At 44.2% G+C, this 23,899-nt stretch overlaps 1 protein-coding gene across 2 annotated transcripts; it reads left to right on the plus strand.

Annotated features, from left to right (window-relative positions):
- Positions 1-11,548: 11,548 nt before the first annotated feature.
- GRP (gastrin releasing peptide) lies at positions 11,549-22,041 on the plus strand. 2 transcript variants are annotated; one of them, XM_032293642.1, is made up of 3 exons: positions 11,549-11,831; positions 16,908-17,147; positions 21,695-22,041. In XM_032293642.1, the coding sequence occupies exons 1-3, from the start codon at positions 11,693-11,695 to the stop codon at positions 21,778-21,780; spliced, it is 465 nt and encodes a 154-aa protein (XP_032149533.1). In that variant the 5' UTR covers positions 11,549-11,692; the 3' UTR covers positions 21,781-22,041. The 2 variants fall into 2 exon arrangements, with proteins under 2 accessions (XP_032149533.1, XP_032149534.1); XM_032293643.1 differs by having other exon boundaries at positions 16,908-17,128.
- The last annotated feature ends 1,858 nt before the right edge of the window (positions 22,042-23,899 follow it).

Here is a 23,899-nt window from a genome sequence, read left to right on the forward strand (position 1 = left end):
AATAATTGGTGGCATCTTAAATTAGATCTGAATGTGAATAAAAATCAAGAAGGATTTAGCAGAGCTCAGTACCGGAAACTGTATTATCCAATATGCAGTCTTCATTAACAACCTGGAGGGGAAAGTCAATTTGACTTAGATTACATTTTCAGATAATGCAAAATGAGTAAGAAATGGCAAATACAAGAGATAAATTAAAGTGAAAATTACCAAAGGGCCTGAATATTTGAGAACCTTGGTCAGAACTCAATAAGGTAAAATGTTAACATGGAAAAGGAAAATATCACATGGTCAGGCTTGGTCACACCTGAAGGTCTGAGGAATCAGAGAACACACACAGGGAGGCTGAGGTGGGTGGACAAGCTGAAGGGACACCTGTCATTCCTTCCACACGCCTTGGAAGGTTGACTAAAGAATTTAGCAAATTGTGTCTTTAAGGAGATTCTGCAGCTGAAGAAGCAGGTCAGTGTAATAGACCTGCCATCCTAGGTCAGAGTTATAGAGTTTTGCTGAAGGAAAAATGGAAATTCGGGTAAAGTTTGTATCCTAATATGGCTACGAGGTGATTCAGTGCCTTGCACGTCATCATTCTATCATCATCATCATCGCCACCACCACTTACCAAGTTCCTATTGATATGCTAGACTCTGTTCTAAGAACTTTATTTAGCTCTGAAAAATCTTTGCAACAACCAGATATTATTAGTCACATTGTACAGATGAGAAAACACTTAACCACAGAGAGGTTAAGTGTTTTTCCCAAGGTCACACAGTAAATGGCAGAGAAGGGGCAGGGATTATCAACCCATGTTCCTTGAGAAATAAACTGCAGAAGAGGGAATCTGAAAAAAACCTACAAGAGTCCTAGCAGATTGGAGGAGTGGAAAGCTCTGCAGGTAAGATCGGCCCTAGAGAAAGAAAGGTAATATTTACTTTCAATATGCTCCTCCCCTATATCAACTGAGAATTTACATGGCTATAACAAAAACCTTAACGGTGGCTTAAAGAAATAGGGGCTTATCTGTTACATGTAACATGAACACAGTGGTGGACAGATACTAGCAATGATTTCCCATTTCAACAATGCAAGCCTGAAGTCTCTGTGTATTTCTTGGCCTTTCTCTCAAGATTGCAAGATGGCTGCTAGAGCTCGGTGGAATGTCTACAGTCAAGGCAGGAAGAAGGTGGAACGGCAGTGCCATCTACATCTGTTCCCTTGATCACAAAGGCGAAAACGTTCCCAGAACCCACTGCAGGCTGACTTCCACCTAAGTCTCACTGGACAAAGCTAGGTCACATGGCCACTGCTGCCCAGGAGCAGACTGGGAAAGCAGGACACAGGACTACCATAATTGAGTTGATCCGTGGTCCACTGCCTGAACCTGGACCTGGGGCTCTCTGCAAGGAAGAAAGGAAAAGTGGGTATTGGGTAAGCACTGCAGATGGCACTGCCATCCCACCTTCTTCCTGCCTTGACTGTAGACATTCCACCGAGCTCTAGCAGCTCTAGCAGCCATCTTGAGAGAAAGGCCAAGAAATACACAGAGACGTCAGCCTTGCATTGTTGAAATGGGAAATCATTGCTAGTATCTGTCCACCACTGTGTTCGTGTTACATGTAACAGATAAGCCCCAATTTGTTTAAGCCACTGTTAAGGTTTTTGTTATAGCCAAATAAATTCCCAGATGATATAGGGGAGAAGCATGTTGAAAGTAAATGCTTTCTTTATTTTCTCTAGGGCCGATCTTACCTGCAGAGTTCACCACTCCTCCAATGATATCTACCACCCTTTCTCTCTTCTCTTCAACTAAGCAACCTGATTCCTGCAGTGTCTTGATTGGAGCAGCTGACAATTCTAGCCAAAGCGTGAGCCAGGAGGGGGATAAGATGTGCCTCTCCCCATTGTTCATGAATTGAAATCATGAATCTGTGGGAGCAGGTTCTGGAAAACTCCTTTGCCAGGGCAAGAACCCATGGAGGAGTTTGAGCATTCACCAGAATAAGGGTCCAACAGGCATTTCTGTGCAGCACATAAAGTCAGAATTAGAGGCACACTCAAACATGGAGAAACAACATGATGGCTTCAAACACAGAACATTGGCCTTTTTTTTTTTTTTTTTTTTTAAATCAGGAAAAGATTTTAGCCAGCAAACAAAAAGCAAAATTAAAAAACCCTGCAAAACCCAAAAAACTGGAAACACCCAAATATCCATTAACTGGTGAATGAGCAAACAAACTGAGGGATAGCTGCACAACAGAACACCCACAGAAAGGAACAGGTATCTGATGCATGCCACTGCTGGTCTGAATCTCAAAAGCATAGCACTTTGGGAGGCCGAGGCGGGTGGATCACGAGGTCAAGAGATCAAGACCATCCTGGTCAACAAGGTGAAACCCTGTCTCTACTAAAACTACAAAAAGTTAGCTGGGCATGGTGGCGCATGCCTGTAATCCCAGCTACTCAGGAGGCTGAGGAGGCGGAGGTTGCGGTGAGCCGAGATCGCGCCATCGCACTCCAGCCTGGGTAACAAGAGTGAAACTCCATCTCAAAAAATAAATAAATAAAAGACACCGTATACAAAAGGCTGCATACATGAGAGGACCATCTATGAGAAACCCTAAAAAGACAAAACAGACCTAGAGTAACAGAAAGCTTATCAGTGATTTACTAAACTCGGGGGGAATTATTACAGATGGCAGGAATGTTCAGTATCTGGATTGTGGTGTTTGTATACATTTGTCAAAACTCGACAAAGTAGACCCTTAAAATGGGTACATTTTAATATGTAAATTTACCTCAATAAAGTATTTCTATTTTTTAAAAGTCTGTCTACATCTCCATTTTCATGTTTTCCTGTTTGCTTCCTTTGTCCCTAGCCAGATTCCTTCCAGAAAATTCCAATTTTGTTTAAGCAGCACCCCAGGGAACATGGGGTTTTCCTATCACCTAGTAGAAATGCAGAATGCTCTAGGGGCTGCGGCAGCATTGACAGTGACTGCCCCAATTCAACAGTAGGAAGAGACAGTGTGATGGTGAATTTTATGTGTCAACTTGGCGAGGCCACAGTATGCAGTTCAAACATTATTCTAGATGTTTCTTTGAAGGTGTTTTTTTTAGATGATTAACAATTAAATTAGTAAACTTTGAGTAAAGCAGATTACCCTCCATAATTTGGGTGCGCCTCATCCTATCAGTTGAAGGCTTTCAGAGAAAAAGACTGACCTGTCCGAGCAAGAAGAAATTCTGCCAGCAGATTGCCTTTGGACTTGAACTGTGACTCTTCCCTGGTCTCCTATGTGTGCCTAGCCTGCACATTTTGGACTTGTCAACCTCCATAATCACTTGAGCAAATTCCTTACAAGAAATTTCTCTCTGTCTCTTTCTTCCTCTCTCATTGATTTATATACATACAGGCACACACATCCAGCAGGTTCTGTTTTTCTGGGGAACCCTGACTCACACAGAGAGGTAATGCCATGGAATTAGAGAAGTGAAGCTCTAGGGCCTCCATGTACAAGTTGCTGCTCCTGGGTTAGCCATGAAGGGTGGTACTTAGAAAGGAGAGTCTGCACTATACTGCCGGGGTTCTAACGGCAGCCAGCTGCTTGGCCATGGACAAGTGGTTATGTTTTCCAAGACTCTCCTATCCCAAGAAAGAGACAATAAAACCATCTACTCATCAATAAGAATTTAATAAGATATTAATACAAAAACCTTATCATTAATGATATTTACTACCAGAGGGTGACTTACCAAAGGTCGCATAAAGTCTCCCAACTTTTGAGGCAATACTCCTCTCACTGCCTCTGGATACCTATAGAGTGTCCCTCCTTTGTCTTCAATAACATCTGAAGTGGACCGTACTACTCTGCACCTTAAGAGGGCCAACACTAGTTTCAACTTGGGCCAGGTGCAGTGGCTCATGTTTGTAAGCCCACCTTCCCTTGGGAGGTGAAGGCAGGAGGATCACTTGAGCCCAGGAGTTACAGACCAGCCTGGGCAACATAGCAAGCCCCTGTCTCTACAAAAAAAATTTAAACATTGAAAAATGAACTTGAATTAAAATACCAATTTGGTGGGAAGGATGGTCATGGTATTATAATATTTGGTGCCATGATCATTCGTCTTAAGAGGCTTTCTGATAACTCATCTGAGTTGGCTTTAGTCTTTCTGTCACCATGGTGGGCAGGCTGCAAATAACCATTCATATGCATGACACCGCTTCACCATCAGGGCCCATCCCTTCTTGGGCCTTCCCAGGAGACTGTGCAAGGAGGCTTTGCCTATTATAGGCCCTTCCAGATACCCTTGTTTCTGCCATAATGTAATCTATGGGTCTGAAAACCTGGGTGTTGCAATGCTGGGCGCCATCGAGAAGAGAACAAGAGGGATGGATGCATGGATCTTGATTTGATAAGTCAAATCAGATTAAACTAATGGCATTTCAGAGACTTTTCTAAATAAGTTTTTCCTTAGGAACTTGTTACTGAACTTCATTGCAACTTTACTTGGCTGAAGTTGAGAGAATTTGGCTGGGAGAAGCCAGCTAGCTGGGGGTTGGGTAGGAGTGGGGATGGGAGGGTGGAAGTGATGATTCGGGGATAATCACTTTACCTTTGTGCAGTCAGCTCTTTATGTAGAGATATAAAGTTGTTTCATACTTAAAGTCTTTTTTTTTTCTTTGAGATGAAGTCTCGCTCTGTCGCCCAGACTGGGGTACAGTGGCGTGATCTCGGCTCACTGCAAACTCCGCCTCCCGGTTCAAGAGATTCTGCTGTCTTAGCTTCCCAAGTACCTGGGACTGCAGATGAGCACCACCACACTTGACTAATTTTTGTATTTTTAGTAGAGACTGTGTTTAGCCATGTGATCTGCCCATCTCAGCCTCCGAAAGTGCTGGGATTACAGGTGTGAGCCACTGCGCCTGGCCAATGTGTATAGTCGTTTTAAACTTTGTCCTGACAAAGACAGTTAGAAAGCCAGGATGAGGGGCATAGCCTCTGCAGATGGATTCTTAGAAGAAAGCACAAGAGCTGCTCAGCCCCAGAACCCCACCAGCCCCACCCCTTGAGCCATCACCTACTCTCCCTGGTCCCCTCCTGCCTTACTCCTCACCTCTGTGTTGTCTGAGGAGTGGGTATAACATCTGGAGCCTCCCAGGCAGGGTTGACCCAGAGCACACAGTGGCTTTCATTGTCCCAGGCCTGGGTCTCTTGGCCAAGAGGCCTAGGAATATACCCGTGGAAAGTTCTAGAAAATAGTACCCCTTCCTCACCAAGTCCCTTGACTGATGCTTGGTTTCCTCTGGAGGTGATCCAAGGAAGTGGCTCCTTTGTGGCCATTCTCGACACCCCTGTCTCTCACTTTCTCAACTTTAAAGGAGAAATAGGCACACTGACGGATGCTCAAATGGATCAGCCAGGGTGGGGAAGGGAGGAACGATCATCACATGTGAGGAGCTGTTGACGGCCCAGGGAAGCGTAGCACAGAGAAGACAGGGTGGGCATGATGGTGTCTCAAAAACTCAGGGACCAGAGGGCAGTGCAGAATAGGACCATGTGACAGGGAAGAGCTAGGGAGACATATTTAGGTTCAAGATAAGGACGAGTGTTCTAAATTCGATGTTCTCAGAAGACGAGACTAAGCGAGTTCCCCAGCACTGGAGACGTTCAAGAATACCAGGAGCATGGGCAAAGATGCAGTTACGGAAAATGGGTGGTCAGATTAGACGACTGGGTCTCAGCTGGGGCGGCTCCACTTCTACCCCCAGAAAGGGACAATGGCAATGTCTAGAGATATTCTGGTTGTCACAACCGAGAGGTTCTACTGGCATCTAATGGGTAGGGACCAGGGACACTGCTAACATCCTGCCATGCACCGGACGGCCCCGCCACAAAGAATTATCTGGCCCAAAATATGAACGGCATTGAGGTTGAGAAACCTTAAATTAGATAAACTGGAAAGCCTGAGTGGAGGCAATCGCCCCTTCCAATCTGTCTGGCAACACAGAAGACTGTGGAAGGGAATCAGCGACACGCTGGGAAGAGCCGAATTTCAAGCAGGACCGTGCAGTAAGATTTTCAAGTAGTTGAATCTCAGAAATATATTTTCAGTTTCAAACATTGTGGGTTATATTTTGGGACGCTGGCCATTTCTGCTGTAGCCAAAACTATGAGTCTATTATTCTCCCCACAGCAAATTTTCTTTTTGCACCATTTCTACCTGCTTCTGTGTATAAGTTGGAAGGCACAGGTCTAGAGACAGGGTGGGCTGGTGGGTGGAGAACAGGAAACAAGCAAAGAGAGGAAACCCCAGTGAGGTTTCACTCAAAGGCCTCTAAGAACTGTCCTTGGTATCTCTTCTAAAATTATCTTTTAATCCCTCTTTTATGCCTGCTGGGTGGTGCCATTTGTCAGACTCTGGAAAAACCATGGAACTACAAAGAAATTTGTTGTCACTAGATGTGTGAATCAGATGGCTCTGAGGTCACCTCTTGGCTCTGTCTATCAGTTACCATCTGGGTGCTGGGCAAGTTATTTAACCTTCTGAGCCTCAGTTTCCTCATTTATAAAATGGGGTAAACAACACGGACTTCATAGGACAGCTGTGAAGACCACATAAGCAAATGCACGTGACAGTCACATGCAGTCTCTGGCACATACTAAAATGCTCACTAAGCAGCAGCTGTTATTTGTAAAATCACCTTCTCAGGAGACTTAAATAGCACAACAGTGGGTTAGGCTTTGAACAAGAAAATGATGTTATCTTGAAAATCACAATCTAACACAGAAATTAGCTTGCTGCAATTACAGTTGTCCATTATTATTAAAGAATAAGTAGCTGCTGGACAATAGATATGCATGATCTCATTTAACTGCCCTAACACCTAGGGAGGAAAGCATTATCAAGTCAATTTACAGATGAAGAAACTGACATGCCCATGCTAAGTGAGGTGCCAATCACAGTTCCTAAATGTCAGAGGAGGAATTGGAGCCCAGGCCAGCCTGACTCCTAAACTCCTCACCACTGCCTCCCTGTTCTCCGTCCTTCTCCTTATTTCTCTGCTTCCTCCATCCAGCCTGGACCTGGGAATCTTGGAGCATCTCACTGCGGCAAGACCAGCCCTCAAAGCCTTCACTGGCTCCACATAGAAATGGCCAGTCACAGCTTAAGGTATTTCCCCTCACAGAACTATTGTCATTTGGCAAAAATAGCCACTAAACATAAGCAGAGACTCTCAGCCTGGAATCCCCTAAGAGCAATGGTAGAGATGCATGAGCTATTTTCCATATTTTAAAAAGCCACGAAGAAACTGAAATACAGCGTTTCATTGATTTAGGTTGGAGTTACATCGACTTTCTGTGGTGATGCTCCTTATTTCAATCTGATTAGAATCTCGATTGATAGATGGTTTCTTATGTCTTTGATGAATAAAAATGAGAAGTCTAAATACATATAATCTGTTTCACAGTTAAAATCTCAACACAACCTGAACTCAGCCATGCACGGTAGCTCACGCCTGTAATCCCAGCACTATTTGGGGCCAAGGTGGGAGGATAGCTTGAGCCCAGGAGTTCAAGACCAGCCTGGGCAGCACTCTGAAACCCTGTTTCTACAAAAAATACAAAACTTAGCCAGCCATGGTGGCATGCAACTGTAGTGTCAGCTACTCGGAAGGCTGAGGTGGGAGAATCACTTGAATCTGGGAAGTCAAGCCTGCAGTGAACTGTGATAGCACCACTGCACTCCAGCCTGGGCAACAGAGGCAGACCCTTTCTCGAAACAAAAGCCAACCCCCAAATAACAAAATCCCCCTGAGCTCCATGGAGTAAAATAATTTTACAAATGCACTCGGTGATGAAATGTCTGGGGTCACTGAGCTAAAAGGACACCACATAAATCATGGACTATCAGGTTCTAGATTGGTTCTGGGAGAGTTTCTTAGCTATCATCAAACTCTGTGGACTCCTTCTTCCACAGAGATGCAATCAGAGCCAGGTATAACTGACTATTCCGACTGTAACCCCCTAATCTCTCTTGCAGTTAGCTAAGACCATGTGGCTGATTTTTTTACTAATGAAACACGAGCAGAAGCGATAAATGCTTCATTCTGGCTGGTATATTAAGACAGTGAGCGTGCCTCTTCCACCTTCCCCTTCTTAGCCCCTCCCACCCAAGCCGTGCAGAGAGGAAAGTGCTCTGGGAAAGTGCTCATCACATGTGGTCCATAGATCAGCTGCTTATCCCCAAACTGTTTTTTTCCCATCTACAGTGAGGTAAAGATCTTGTGCTAGGACAGAAATCAATGACATCCCTACGCACATTGTTTAGTACGGCTGATACATTTTTTTTTTCACAGTAAGATGCTCTTGATGAAGGAAGCAGCGCATTGACTTACATTCTGATGTAAGCTCCTTCTCTCCCTGCAGGCCAGCCCATGGAGTGGTGCTGCTCTAGAGAATGACAGAGACTCAAGGTGGTATGAACTCAGGTTTCTGAATATCAATGTGGAGCCAAGCTGCCTGCCAACCTGGAACACCTGCCCTGCACAGAAAAGAGAAACTGACTTCTCTTTTGAATGGGTCATTGCATTGCAAGGTCTCTTTCTCATAACAGTTCAGCTTTCCCCTGGCTACGTCAGTGGGGTTAATCATATTTATTTGGCTGTCCGTGGTAAGGATTTTAAGAGGTCTGTGAGAGGGCACCCAGTCAGGATCTACTGGGGCTTATTCATATCAGCTGAATCAAACATGCAAAGGTTCCATTCTCTAACTGGAAACAGTCCACTGTCTTTTCTGCTTAGGAGTTTGGACTCAGCCTCCTATTCCTGGAGGACGGTGTACTCATTCAAATCTCCTGAGTCACATCTTTGTGCCTAAGACTGGACCAGGCACTGTGGATGCAGTCTCGAGCAAGATGACATGAGTACTGACCTTATAGAGTGCCACAGCAAGTCGTGTGGCCCAGCTGAGCACTTTGGGAGGCCAAGGTAGAAACTTGTGGGCTGGGGTGGCCTTAGAGCAAGAGCTAAGGTGAACGGAGGGGCCTAGTCATATCCTGGCCTGTAATGGACACATGAAACAGTGTTGCCTGAATTAGCAGAAGTGTTGTGCTTTCTTTTCTTTTCTTTTTTTTAGATGGAGTCTTGCACTGTCGCCTGGGCTGGAGTGCAATGGCATGATTTCGGCTCACTGCAACCTTCGCCTCCAGGGCTCACGTGATTCTCTTGCCTTAGCCTCCTGAGAAGCTGGAATTACAGGTGCATATCACCACACCTGACTAATTTTTTGTATTTTTAGTAGAGACAGGGTTTCACTATGTTGACCAGACTGGTCTCAAACTCCTGAACTTGTGATCCACCCACCTCTGCCTGCCAAAGTGCTGGGATTACAGGCATGAGCCACCGTGTCCGGCCGTGTTGTGCTTTCTAAAGAACTATTTCTACACTGGAATGAATGTCTTTACAGTGGTTTCCCCTTAGTTTCATGGGGATGGGGGAGGCAGAGATTTCATTTGAAAGATTCTAAAATAATCCTGGTTAAACTAAAGAGAAAGAGCATTTTTCTACAACTTAATTTGGAGAGGTAAGGGTTTAGTATGTCTCCAAAGATCTAGGGTTACAGACAGCATTTCTTAGGTCTGGGCACTTCTTAGGTTTATTGTTCATTCGATGATCCAGGTGCTCTGCAGACACACAGAGGAACAATACCAGGTCCCTGTGCTGAAGCAAGCTCACTGTGTAAGAGGGAGCAAGCCTAGGGATGATCAGTTACCTGCCAGGGGAACACTCGCCTACTGAAAGAGCCTGGGGACAGAATGCAGAGAGGCTGGGAACCCAGGAGGGATGGAGCCCAGGCCAATCTGTGCACCTTTTGATTTTTGCTTGGATCACTCCCTGAGGATAGTATTATTGTATTTTGTTGGCTACTATAGTATTAATGATCTTAAAATTAACTTTTTTCTTTGAGACCCAGATGTATACATGAAAATACTCATCAAATCCAAGAATACTCAATCATGCAATGTGCATGTATAATCACTTATGAATATATTGAAGGCCAGGATCATGCCTGTAATCCCAGTACTTTGGGAGGCCAAAGCTTACTTGAGGTCAGGAGTTCAAGACCAGCCTGGCCACCATGGTCAAACCCCTAAATATAAATACTACTAAAAGTACAAAAATTAGCTGGTTGTGGTGATGCACGACTGTAATCTCAGATACTCTACAGGCTGAGACAGAATCGCTTGAGCCAGGGAGGCAGATGTTGCAGTGAGCCGAGATTGTGCCATTGCACTCTAGTCTGGGTAACAGAGTGAGACTCTATAAAAAAAAAAAAAAAAAAAAGAAAAGAAAAGAAAAAGAAAGAAAGAAGGAAAGGAAGGAAGGAAGGAATCAGCAGATACTCAGACACAAGCGTATGTTTTCAGCTTCATCATTATCAATACCATGTTGACATGGGACACTAAAGACCCACCAGGGAGGCAATTAACCAGCATTTGGGAAGAAATAGACTTCACCTGTTCCAACCACACGACCAGCTCTGGCAGCCAGGACGTGGGCAACAGCATCCTACCAGCTTCTATTTATTGTTGCATTGCTATGGTGCCGATCCCCTTTGTATCCATGGTATTTAGAACCTCAGGGATTGGGCTGGTGACCATTCTTTAGATCTGAGAACAGTAGCAGCAGAGGGACGTTGAGCAACATTAGAGAGGTGTGTGTGTGGCAGTTAGGGACAGTTTGAGCTTTCTGGTAGATGCAGCCTAGGGAACCTGGCATACAAGCAGTTTCTTTCTCTGTCCCCTGGAAGCTGCAAGCTTGCGAAAAGGACCAGGTATCTTCTGCATCATCTTTTGTCTTGCCATACAGGTGGGCAGGGCTACCTGGGAATACTGGATGGGTTAAGGTTACTGGGTGAGAGAGGAGAGAGAGAGAGAGAGAAAGAGAGAGAGAGAGGAGAGAGGAGAGAGAGAGAGAAAAAAAAAAGATCTGCAAGAAGGAGGCAAGGTCTGGAGCCCTATCTACGTCCAAGCCCTATCTATGGGTTGGGACAGCAAGGAAGTGACCTACGAGAAGGAAGGTATGGAGAAGCAAAAGTCCCTTTCAATGGCGATGCCACATCCCTCCAGCAAAGCCCATCCATCACAGGGCATCCATCTTTAGAGCGCACCCTTCTGCAACTACACCCCCTCTCCGCCCTAGATCAGGCAGCGGGGTCGCCCCTTCGAGGAATCCCCAGGCAGCTAACACTGGAGGCGCCGGCGAGGCTAGAGAGGGAGGAGTTGACTAAATTGTGCTGGATGGAAGGCGTCGAGGACCGGAGGAATTAATCCGATGTGAGGAAGGCGGACTGGGCTATGAGGGAAAAAGAGGGGGGCAATGTACACTCAGCCTTTTCATCAGTCGGCGGGGAGATGGATGGTTTTCCGGACCGGGCGTCCCAGCGCCCCGGCTAGTTATAGGGAGACGTCAGAGCGGTCGGGTCCGTGGTGGAAGAACCCCCCAGCGCCCCCCCGCCCGGGCTTCCATATAAAGTCGGGGCTCTGGTGGAGGCCGCAGCAGTAGCACCAGCGGCTGCGGCAGCGGAGCGCCTCTGAGGTCCGGGTCACCCGTCGCCTCTCGGCCGGGAGGGCGCACTTCCCAGCCTCGCCCAGCCTCTCCGCCACGCTCCAAGGGCTTCCCGCAGGGACCATGCGCGGCCGCGAGCTCCCGCTGGTCCTGCTGGCGCTGGTCCTCTGCCAGGCGCCCCAGGGGCCCGCGGTCCCGATGCCGGCTGGCGGAGGGACCGTGCTGACCAAGATGTACCCGCGCGGCAACCACTGGGCGGTGGGTGAGTGTCCTGGCCGTGGGAGCCGCGCGCGCTTGTCCTCCTCGGGTCAGCCAGCCGGAGGGGAACTGTCTCCCCATTTCTTTGCGTTTCCCGTGCCCTGCTTTGGGGGCTAGGCTTGCTGTGACCCTTCTACCGAAACGCCTTCCTGGTTCTCCTAAAACTCCACCCCACCTTTCCCCATTCTAGGCAGCCCATCAGTCCCACACCAGCCGCAGGCTGGTTCCCTGATCCTTTCCCACTCGCTTCCCATCTGTCTCCCTGTCTTCCCCAGGGGAAACAAACACCCAACAACAGTGCAGATCCCCGTCCCTCTGTGCCCATCCTACATCCCCTTTTGTCTGCCTAGTCTCAACCAGTCTGGCACGCTACTCTCCTTGAATACTCTTGGGGAGCTTTGTCCCTCGAGAGCATCTCAGATCCTTGGTCCAGGTCGGTGGGTGGCCTCAACTCGGACTCTTGTGGGCTGAAATCTAAGCTGCGCCCACACGCCCCGCAAAGCCACAGGTGTGGGGACCGAGGGCGCAGCGCTCCTGCCTCGCGTTTTACATCTGTTCAGCGAGCAGTGCCTGAATCCCGCCTGTTTGTGGCTCTCTGGAGTTTTCTCAGTCCCTCTCTTCGCTTTGCAGCGATATTCTTTTCCCTGCCCTTTTGCCCTCCGTCTTCCCAGCCAGCAGGGTCTGCACTTGGGGAATCTCACCTGCTCTCCAAGCTCATTCCGATCTCTCTGCCCTTCTGAGCTCGGCTCTTTCTCCTCCCCTCTAGTCTCAGAACTTCGACCTTTCCCTTAGCTCTTTCCTATTCCCTCTGCAACAAGTCCTGCTCTCTAGGCACGGGCTTGGAGGCTCCCTTGCCATGGCCCCCAGAACCCGGGTGGAGAGGACCTCCTCGCTGCGGGTGCTGAGGGCGCCTCCAGATGGGGTCAGGATTCCGCACCTCGGGCACTCAGGGCTTTTGTGCAGCTGGGAGGCAGGAAGCGCCCAGCAGCCTCGGCTCACCCAGCATTACCTTGGGGCTCTCCACCTCGCCAAGCACAGCTTCCAGCAAATGCAGAGCGTCCAGCTTCCTCACTTCCTGATCCCACCCGCCCCACAATAGCCAACTACAACAACACCAACCAGCTCCCTGGGAAGCTGGTTAATCCCTGAAGAGATTTAAGGCCGTGTGTGTGTGTGTGTGTGTGTGTGTGTGTGTGTGAGTGTGTGTGTGTGTTTCCTTAGCCATCTACTTAGAAGGGGGGCCGGGGAATGGTGCGTTGAACAGGTACTTGCTAATTCACATATTGGCTGATTCACAAATCTTGATAGAAGACCAAGAATTTGGGGAAAGGGGTGGGACTGGAACTGTTGCTTCCTGAGCTCTTCTGTGTTGTGTGTGCTTTGAGAGGGAAGTCGAGATCTCTGGGTTGCAATAGAGTGGTTTTCACTGCTGCTGAAATAATCATTTGCCGTCTGGAGAGTTCCGGGGCTGAGAATGTGTGATCGCTGAGGAACGGGAGGAACCCAGTTCCTGGTGTGGAGAGGAGAGACTGGAATGGCTGAAGCTGAAAAACTCTCCATTTCAAGAATGAAGGATGCTTAGCAGGTGTTGAAGAATCCGCACTTAGAATTATGCTTCTTAAAGAGAGCTTCTGGGAGCTTAGATCAAGTGGCCATTATCTGGCCCAGCCACCTGCCAATGGAGCTGGAAATGTGGAATGAAACGTTTGGATTTCCAATCTCTTTTTACTCATCTATATTATTGTACTAATAAAGCTTATTATTAGGTAACTCTTGCAGTCCCAAAAGAGGACAATCGAGTTAACTGGAAGCCAACATCGTATTATTTCTGGTGCCAGTCAGGCCAATCTTGATTTTCTATAGTTCTAGAGAACATCTACCTCCAGGTATTTAGTGCGTCTGCCATTTAATTGCCCTTCATAGCGGTACTTGAGGATTTTTAACCCAAAAGTGTATCAACCAGTGGTGACCTCAAATACCACTGTCATATTTATTCTCAAATGCACCTCTTTTCTTCCCTTTGATAGCTGTGCAGAGTTGAGAAGGAGCAAGGGAAAGAGGGAGGTGAAGTAGAAACTCACATTTTGGCCTAAAATTAACTTGTGGTTGAGAAAAAGTTTGCTTTGAGTATCATGCCCTCTGTTGGAATGTGAACATTTACAAGGATGAGTGATGTTAGATTTTAAATTTAGCCTTCAATTATCCCAAGAAAACGCTTATCCTCCCCTATCACCAAAGACATGCAGTTTAGTTTTAATTACATAAAACTAAAGCTACATATTGCTGTCCATGAGTACGCTGTCAGCATACATTTACAGGCTTGTTAAGTGAATTGCTTCTTCCAGCTGAGAGAAGCACGGTGCAGCAATGGAAAACAGGTTAACAGCTTGAAAACTTAGCAGATTTTTATCTGGCTTGATGTTCATGGAAACGTTTGGTTTGCGTGATGAAAATATATGTCAACACTTCCACTGGCAACTATTCCATGTGCACCCGTGAAATGCTCCTAACTGTGGTTCTAACTTGGATGTGAGACATGCCCCAGAAGGTTGAATTTGGAAATACCAGTATTCAGTTGCAGAATGGCTTGTTATGGCCCTGGGAACTGTGAAATAGAATTTAAGTGTGGGTCCAGAAAAACTAGTTCTTAGGAGTACTCAACACTTTCATCCATGCCTTATTCATTTATATTTCAAACCTGCCCTTTACTAGTATCTTTAAATGATTGATAAAAAGAACAAAAGCCCTTTTTTTCTCTGAGCAAGGTTTTTTTTTTTTTTTTTTCCCAAGTGCCTATCTTTTGTCTATGGTGAGATTTCCATTATTATGATACGGGCACTTGACAAATGATATTGAGAGAGGAGGTGTAAGTGGGCATCATCTCCACGTTGCCATGGAGACGATGATTTGGTTGACAGAGCCCAGCTCAAAAGTGAAATAGGGTCCAGGGAACATGTGCTTCCCTGGGACATTCTAGACAGCATGCTTTCCTTAACAACCAGTCTAGGGATCTAGAGGTGAAGAACTGATCCCCACACATTTCCCATATATGCAAGTACTGAAATTTAGTACAATCACAGAATGGAGAATGACTTTCTCTTCCCATTTTAGAAGAGCCCACAAAATTATTCAGGCATGACAAAAATGAGGTTGTTATGTGTGATATTTCCACCACTCCTCTGCCTCACTAGCAATAACTCCTTTCTTGTTTCCAGCATTCTAACTAGATGACAGGCAGTTAGGAGGGCAAGGTGATCTAGGTCATTACTGGGAGTATCAGGGTTCTAATCCTGCTTCCAAGCATCATGATTCAATTTCCTCCATATAAATAAAGCCAAATGCATCGCTCCTTCCTAGGAAGTTGCACAACATAATCACTGTTATGGCTGAATGCAAGGCTATTGAGTGGCTGAGTACCACATGACCAAGCTGATAAATGAGAAGCCACTCATTCAGGATTCCAGGACTTCACTTGGGACAGTATCCTCAGTCAGGATCCAGAAATTGTGTGAAGTCTCGTGTCATAAGCGATTTGGCAAGTGCTCACACTGCAATGCAGTAGAATCTCATTTTAATGCTCCTTAATACTCAAATAATTCATTTTTCTCACATAATACATCATGATATATTGACATATAATCCCTATTTTTATGACATCAGGAAGCCTTTTGTAGACCTTATCCTTATTTCCAGATCCCAGAATGATTTTAGCTACCTTACATTTCTTAGCAAGTCAAAAGACATTGACAAGCAGTATAATAATGTAATCTAGATTGTGAGCAGATTTGAATCCTAAAATAGTTGCTTACATCTGTGTGACCTCTGGCAAGCCTCGTTTTCACAAAACCAATTAGCATATGGATCAAATGAAATCAAGCACATTTAAACATCCCATAAACTGCAAATCGTAATACACATAAAAGCAATACAGTTACAGTGAGGGCTTCCCTGTTGGTAGATAGAACTTCTGGGAAGGGATCTCTTTCCATTTTAAGACTGAAGATCTTTCAAATGTGATGTCTGCCTTAAATACTTCTAATGCCAGTAGCGTTGGGACCACAAAGACCTTTTTCCTTGTGCGCTTTAGATCAAAAGCACCATAGTTTTGTTGATGTTAGAAATTTCAAAGCACTACAAGCCCAATTACAGGGAGATAGGAAAAATCAACTGTAAAAAGTAGATAACATGAGAATAATAAGCAAGCATCCAAAGTGTTAAGAATGCAGACCTTGAATTCTGTACTCACTTCTGACTCCAAGTTATCCTCTCTTGTATACGTAAATTTTCATGTTTTTAGTGGTTTGGCCTCCTTAACAGCAGTTTTTAAAAATTTTATTGACATGGCAGGTACACATCCCTGGAGCCATTGATAGACTTTCAGACGCTCAAGAGAAAATTCTGCATTTATGCACTGGAAAGTGTTACTTAGGGCTTGTTTTCCACTTGTTTTTCGCTACACTCTTAACAAACAGTAAATCTAGGTAGTTTCCTAGGTTCAATCTCAACAAAAATTCTGAGAAAGTTTAAATGAAAAATTCGTTTGGTACTTTTTTACTACAGATAAAAGGAAACCAATATTTTGTAAAAATCACACAAAGAAAAGCATGGAGACTTTTATTTTCAGCAGCAATTCAAAATTGGCTGGGGAAGATGTTTCAACTCCGTCTTTCAGTTGGGAATAGAATTTGGAGCACACAGAATTGATGATGGAATTTTAGATATGGAAGCCTCCTTAGATTTAATCTAGTCTACCCTGTTCATTTCATAGTTGAGAAAATTGGAGACTAGGGGTGCTAAATGACTTGGCAGAGGTCACCTAACTAGTTAGTAGAGGTGCTGGAACCAAACCCAGGGTTCCTGGGCTGCAGTTCTGAATTCTGTCTAGCTCATTGCACATTTTGAACAGCGAGCAAAATCTATCTGTCATTTATGAACTAACTCTTAATAATAAAATGTGATTTATTTTGCATTTAGAAGGAAGCAGCACAAACACAATTGGTGTCCTTTCAAATTTCTCATTCATTCATTCCCTTTGGTTAAACGTGTGGCATTCTGAGTATTTTTGTTTTGGATTTTGCAGGGCACTTAATGGGGAAAAAGAGCACAGGAGAGTCTTCTATTTCTGAAAGAGGGAGCCTCAAGCAGCAGCTGAGAAAGTACATCAGGTGGGAAGAAGCTGCAAGGAATTTGCTGGGTCTCATAGAAGCCAAGGAGAATAGAAGCCACCAGCCACCTCAACCCGAGGCCCTGGGCCATCACCAGCCTTCGTGGGATTCAGAGGATAGCAGCAACTTCAAAGATGTAGGTTCAAAATGCAAAGGTAAAAGAAAGATACATGCGAGATGGGGTGGGAGGTATTTGGGGAGAGGTGAAAGAGGGCAAGTTTAAATAAGGAAGAATAAAATTGCTTGTGATATAAACCTTTACAGCTGCTACATTAGGCTAACACCAATACATGCTAAGCCAATAGAAAATTTCTATGTTCTCTTCTTTTTGGCCTAATAGTCAAAAGGGTATTGATTCCAAACTCCAATTTAGGAGTTTTTTTTTTTTTTTCCCCCAGCAATTTGTCTATTTGCCATTATGCATGGATGGGATATATATATTTTTAACAGCCAGGCCCTCCAGAACATTTTGATAGCAAGTCTGCAAACTATTTGAGTAAATCCCTGTGGACCTACAGATTCTACATTTATTTCTGGTGAACATTAGTGGACATTCCTATATTTAGAAGGGAGGATTCTTGTTTTCTGCCTTTGACACAAAGTAGCACATCTTCATATTTGTTACAGAAGTACCAAGTTCAGGTTTCATCCTAATATTTTAAGGTCTGAGGTCAACAAATTCATCCTGTATATGCTTTTATAGAGGATAGGGAAAAATAATTATACCAAACTGGCAATGCTTAGTTACAAAGACAGTGAACGAGATACAAGAGAGAATAAAATTTATAGGAAGAAAGTAAGGCAACTGAAAATGAGGTGATTATCACTAACTTTTAAGTTTCCACGAAATGTATAATAAACTACAAAATAATGGCAATAACAATAACGGCTAGTTTTGTTGAATATTTACTATAATCCAGTTATCGGGCTAAGCAGTTTACCTCCATTTTCTTGGTTTATGCTCACAGCAATTTTAGAAGGAAGATTCTCTTATTACCTCCATTTTAGAAGGAAGGAAACTAGTCCCATGGCTTTTCATTGATAAAATCAGGGTAAGATCCTGTGCTCAATCTGCCTCAGTCTGTACCATGCAAGACAGCCTCCAGAAATGGTCCTCACTGATCTTAATATAAAGGATGCAGGCTGAAGGCCTTGCTTCTTGCTGCTTCACACAATAAATAATGTTGCTTTCCACTCACAGTGCTTGAAGAGCTTCCTTCTTCACTCTTTCATGGTGAAGACTGACAGCCCCTTTAAAGGCTCAGAGCTGCCTTTGCCAAGCCTCAGTTGGCTTTCTGGAGGGAGGCTTTCTATTTCACTGCCTTTTGGGCCTATTGTGGTCTTTGTTTCTCTTTCTTTTCTTTTGTTTTCTCTTCTTTCTTTTCTTTCTGGCAAGGTCTGGCTATGTGCTTGTCCGTTTGTCTGTCTTTCTTTCTCTCTCTTTCTTTCTCTTTCTTCTTTTTTTTTTTTTTTTTTTTTGACAAAGACTGGCTATGTTGCCCAGGCTGGTCTCAAACTCCTGGGCTCAAGTGATTTCCCCCAGCCTCGGCCTCCCGAATGTGGATTTCTATGCTAAATGGAAACTAAAGTCCATCCGTTGCCCTAAGCACCTAGAGGGAATGTCTTTGTAGCTTTTATTTAGGAAAAAAAAATCCAGGATTAAATAAACCAATTCAGAAATAAATACCAACTTTGGACAAAACCCCAGGTGATTGTCTGGTCCATACCTGTGTCACAGGTGTCATGTCTTCAGCCTCCTTCTTTCTAGATGGATCCCATACTCCGAGGGCTCTGGGAACTTGCGGGTGACTTTTCAGATTCTAGCTGGCCATGCCTTTTTCACAGTCAAGTGCTTTGCTGGAGTTCCTGTAGGTGGATATCCAACAGCAGAACCCTTTTCATTTGTCTAAAGAGTAACAAAATCGCCACCACAAAACCCTTGAAAATAATTTTTACAGACCTTGAAACTGACTTGCCCTCACAGCTCCTCCATTAAGTAGTCCCCTCTCCTAACACACAATCATGTTGCTATTCTAAAGTGTCTCATTTTTGAAACAAACAGCAGTGTCCAGTTTATTTTATTTCCTCAATCTGGCTCTGCATGTCTTTGAAATCTTTTGGAAAATTCAACTCTTTCCTTAAGGATCCCAAATTTTCCACCATATTCCAAAGACTATTCTGTAAGCTTCAAAGGCAATTGCAAAAAAACAGCTCCACAAAGTGCTCTGAGTGGCAGTATAGCAGGATGGGTTGAGTGGGAGGCCGTGAAGTGAATGCTTAAAGGGAGCAGTACTTATCCCAAGTGAACTGAAAAAGGTCATCAAAAAGATTATAAAACATAATCAGGCTTCGCTTTTCTATTCTTTTTATGCGTTGTTTCTCTTTGTACAGGTTTACAAAGCCGGCCTCATTTCATTCCACCTCCAGTTGAATAGTTAGTTATTGCACACATTGGTACTATCCTTTTGGCTCTATTGCCTGGTAACATGAAAACAAATTCCACTGTCAGTCTTTGTAGAGACCAAAATATTTCATCGCTTCTCTTGCACTGGAAATTTCACCTCGATGAAAATATGTTATGAAAATTGAAAACAACCTACAATGATCTTATTCAAAAGGAAGCATTGCCAAGAGAATAGTTCTATTAGAAACCCATATATCTCCCATATCTTAGAGTTATGGGAGCGTTAGAGAGGAGCTTAATAACTTGGCCAAGCATTGCCAGAATTAGCATCAGGAGTTTTCAGAGGCTGAAGGACTGTTCTTAAAACTAAAAGATATCTGCAGATGCTCTCCTCTCCCATCTTAGTAATAAAACATCAAGCACTGTTGCCAACCCTCTTGGAGATGTAGTTAGAAACTCTGAGCATTTCCTATGTTTTGATGACAAAGATATTTACTTAATTCATAAACGATGTGTGTAATGTGCACTGAAACTAGATTACTCTATCATGGAAACAGCTCCAGAACTTTCAGAGCAATTATACCCAGCGATGTTCAAGGTTAACCTCAATCCTTTTAACTGTGCCCTTCTCACAAATCTTTTAATTCTATTCTGCAATTAATGGAACCTTTTCCCCATGGGTTCTGCAATGTGAATCTCTGTTCAGGTCAGCTCCATGGCCTCATCCATGATCCTGGAGGTGGTTGTGTGTCGTCCTGAGCTTCAGTGGAGTTGGCCTTTGATCTCCCATTATAACTGGACTCAGTCCTTTATTCTTTACAGCTTAGGTTTCTCCTTTTATTTAGTAGGCAGGGAAGTGAGCTACAAAGGCTGTTATGGAAAGAAAGTAAATGTGTTCCTCACCTTCAAGGGACTGCTCTCACTTTCTCATCAAATCAGGACAGAGAATAGAAAGGTCTTGTTTCTGAATATTTGAAATGCTCCAAAGGAAGTGCCAAATATAGAAAAAGCAACATACAATCAAGAATCACTCATAACCTTCTGATGACCTTGGCTCTTTCCATGAAGGAGCAGAGTAAAGCTGGCTCCCACCTAGAATACAGCTCCTCCCCAACCCCAACAAAGGACCCTGCTATTGCCTCCCAGGTCCTTGATCTTCCTAGGTTCCACAACCCTCTTTTTCCTTTTAGCTTCCATTCCCTTCAGCCAAACCTCTCTTATTCAATATTTTGAGCCAATGAGGGACTTATGTAGACTTTCCCCCCACACATTAGCTGGCCCCTTTTATGACCAGTGACTCATAAGGCAAGATGTGTGGTGGCTTCTTTGGACAGGTGGCAGCCTTTAATAGGGCAGCCTGGGTTGGTGCTAATTGGCATGCGTGGGAATCAAACCCCAGGCCCTGGGCTCATTAGCACATAGTCAAAACAACTGAGCCACAGAGCAGGTAATAATTTGCCCAAGAATAGCAGTAGCTCCTTTATTAGAAACAAATGGCTGATATGGAAGTTGGGGAATCTGAATTGCCAGAGAATCTTGGGAAGAGTAATAAGCTCTAGTCTCGACAAAAAGTGTTTTTTCGTCTCAGCGTGTAAAGGGTGCTATACGGAAACAAAGAAGTATTTTAAATTATAACTACTCATTCTTTCTTTAGTCTTAGTTAATTTGAGCAGAAGCCACAACAAGCAAACCACAGTAAATTTAGAATTGGCAGAAATCCAAATTAAATCCTCTTCCCAAGTTTCCCACACTACTACCGTTTACACTTGTAGGTTTGTAATGTATAATTATGTAATTCAGAAACCAGCTTTGATTTGTGTCATGGTGCACTGTCAAAGGGAGCAAAGTAAGAATTCAAATTCCACATTCCCAGAATCTACCACCCAGCTGCTACTCTAGGCATAAGTTCCTGGAGATGATACATTAACCAACGTTGGTTAAAACATACCTGAGTAATCATATTAGGGTGCACATTAAGCTGATAAAACAAAGACCCCAAAATGCAGAAGCTCAAAAAACAAGTAGAAGTTCGTCTCTTGGCGGGAGACAGCTCTGGTTCTCAAATTTTACGTGCTCAGAATCACCTGCAGGGCGTGTGAAAGCAGATTGCTGGGCTCCGCCCTCAGAGTTTCTGATTTAGCAGGTGTTAGGTTGAACCAAGAATTTGCCTTTCTAACAAGCTCACAAGTAATGTTCATGGCTTGTAGGAATGGATTTATTTCTAGGATTAGACTTTAGCTCACTCTGTTTGCTGAACTCTTTCTAGTATTTCTTAAGTTGGTAGACTCTCTGCTCCAGGTTCTCAACGTGAAGGAAGGAACCCCTCAGCGGAACCAGCAATGACAATGATGGCTTCTCTCCAAGGAGAAAAACAAAACGCGTAAGAGACTGCATTCGGCAAGCATCAATTCTACTGGATCATCAACAAGATTTCGTTGTGCAAAATACTTGACTATTCTTGTATCTTTCATTCTTGACTAAATTCATGATTTTCAAGCAGAATCTTCTGGTTTGAACTTGTTTGCTGTGAACAAATGTCAAAGAGTCTTCCAATGAATGCTTTTTACATCTAAGCTATCTGTTGCTTAGATTCAAGGCCCCAAGCTGTTACCATTCACAATAAAAGCTTAAACACATTGTCCAAAGGGCAGGCTGTTCTCTTATTTCAATCCCAAATGAGAGGATAGTGGGGCAGAGATGAACAAACAGCTTCAGGACGTATTTGTGTGCTCACTGACCAAGTCAGGCTGAAGCTCTCCCTCTGAATCCTTGCAGTGACTTAGAGCCTTTCCAGAGGCGCCCTTACTTTCTCATTTGAATCAGGTGGGCTAGGTTGAAGATGGAGGCTAGCTCTATCCATCACTTAAGAATCCCTAATCTTCAACCCTTTCCATGACCAGGTATTTTGCTGATATTATTGCTGGACATCTCCTAATAGTCCTTTAAGCTGAGAATTATCATTTTCATTTACCAGATGAGAAAACAGAGGATTAGAGAGATCAAGTGCCTTGCCCAAGTCACATAGTAAATGGAGCTGGGATCTAGACATCCACAGTCACCAGATTCCCTGCATTATTCATTTTAAACCTCCCTTTCAGTATATTTATGCCTTGCAAGTGGCACTGTTTTTTCAAAATTTCATCACCAGTCTGGGAGGAGTCGTCCTCAGTGCCAGATTTAGTTAGCTCCACAGCATAAAGGATAAGATGAATTCAGTTTCTTCCATTTTCAGAGAATATGGCCTGGCAGTTTGTTAACACTCACCAGTTCTATTTTTTTTTTTTTTTTACCATTTCCTTTTTTATCATGACATTTGCACATTAACAGATTTCGAAGCTTCTTGCCATATGTTTGGAACTTCTTCATTTAGGAAAATCACATTTGCAACCTTAAAGAGATTTGTCTTGCTCTTGTTTTGATTTCCTAAGAACCGCATAAAAGATATGTTCTTTCTAATTTCTTTTAAAACCATGTTGATTCACAGCATATGCACAGCTAGACCTGGGAAAATGTGTGAACTGTGTTTTCAGTGTTACCACCTTCCTCTACGGGGCCCCTGTTCTCTAATCATGAGACTATCTTCAGCCTCTTTCCCAAGAACTTGATCCTGAGCCATGTCAGCTAAAGCCTCCATGCGCTGATGATGAAGGTGTAAGCCCTCTCAAGGATGTGCCTTCCAATAGGACAATCATAGAGCTAAAAAAAAAATCTTCCAGACTTAGGGGACGCTTTCTCTAACTGTGGCATTTCAGGCAAAGAGAAAAGGTTTCCTGGACATAGGACAATGCTCCTAGAATAACCCCTTCTATACTATCACTTGTTAGGCTGTTTCACAAGAGTAAACCTACGTGAACCCGTGTTTTCGCAGCCATCACTTTTTTCCAGGAGTTCTGACTGTGACAGGACAGCTCAAATCTCCTCACCCTTGCAGTGCTCCTCTGTGCCAAACCCAGGTCAAGGCTAGAATCTTTTTGAGAGGTATGCTCTTCCCTGCAAAATTAAAAAATATACATTTGCAAAGAAAGTTTTATCATATTACCCATGTGTGTGCCTATTTGGTCAGGTAATTTTTAGCTACCCTTGGGTAGTTTAAGTAGAAGAGGAGAAAGCTGATGAGTAGGTATTAGTCAGGGACGATCAGAGAACCAGGCTAAAGCCTAAACTTGCAGGTTCAGTACCCACAGCCCTGTCTCTAAGTGTATTGATGAGATGCATGCTGCGGAACTGCCTGAGTCTGCACCCACTCTCTCCTCTGTCTCTGCTACCACCTGTGCCTGCAGTAGCATGCTCCCTGAGACTCCCAAATCAGTGTTGAATGAGTGTTTGATTGGTGGAACCTACATCATATCCCTGTACCTAGCTGCAAGGGCTTTTGGGAAATGGAGTTTTTAGGATTCTACTTTGGGAACTTGGGATTAAAATAATGGGACCCTATCAAAATGGAGAGAGGGTGTCAGAGATGCGGTTGACCACAGATAATATATGCCCCTCTCCTTCCCCACC

The sequence above is a fragment of the Sapajus apella genome, unplaced genomic scaffold (assembly GCF_009761245.1).
Source record: "Sapajus apella isolate SASKATOON/1434 unplaced genomic scaffold, GSC_monkey_1.0 scaffold30, whole genome shotgun sequence".
Lineage (NCBI taxonomy): Eukaryota > Metazoa > Chordata > Mammalia > Primates > Cebidae > Sapajus > Sapajus apella.

What these genes read in the sequence shown, in the direction of transcription:
- GRP (XM_032293642.1), top strand. Translation starts at nt 11,693, where the DNA reads ATGCGCGGCCGCGAGCTCCCGCTGGTCCTGCTGGCGCTGGTCCTCTGC. An exon ending in CGGCAACCACTGGGCGGTGG is followed by an intron (nt 11,832 to 16,907) that starts GTGAGTGTCCTG and finishes TGGATTTTGCAG; the next exon opens with GGCACTTAATGGGGAAAAAG. An exon ending in TGTAGGTTCAAAATGCAAAG is followed by an intron (nt 17,148 to 21,694) that starts GTAAAAGAAAGA and finishes TCTCTGCTCCAG; the next exon opens with GTTCTCAACGTGAAGGAAGG.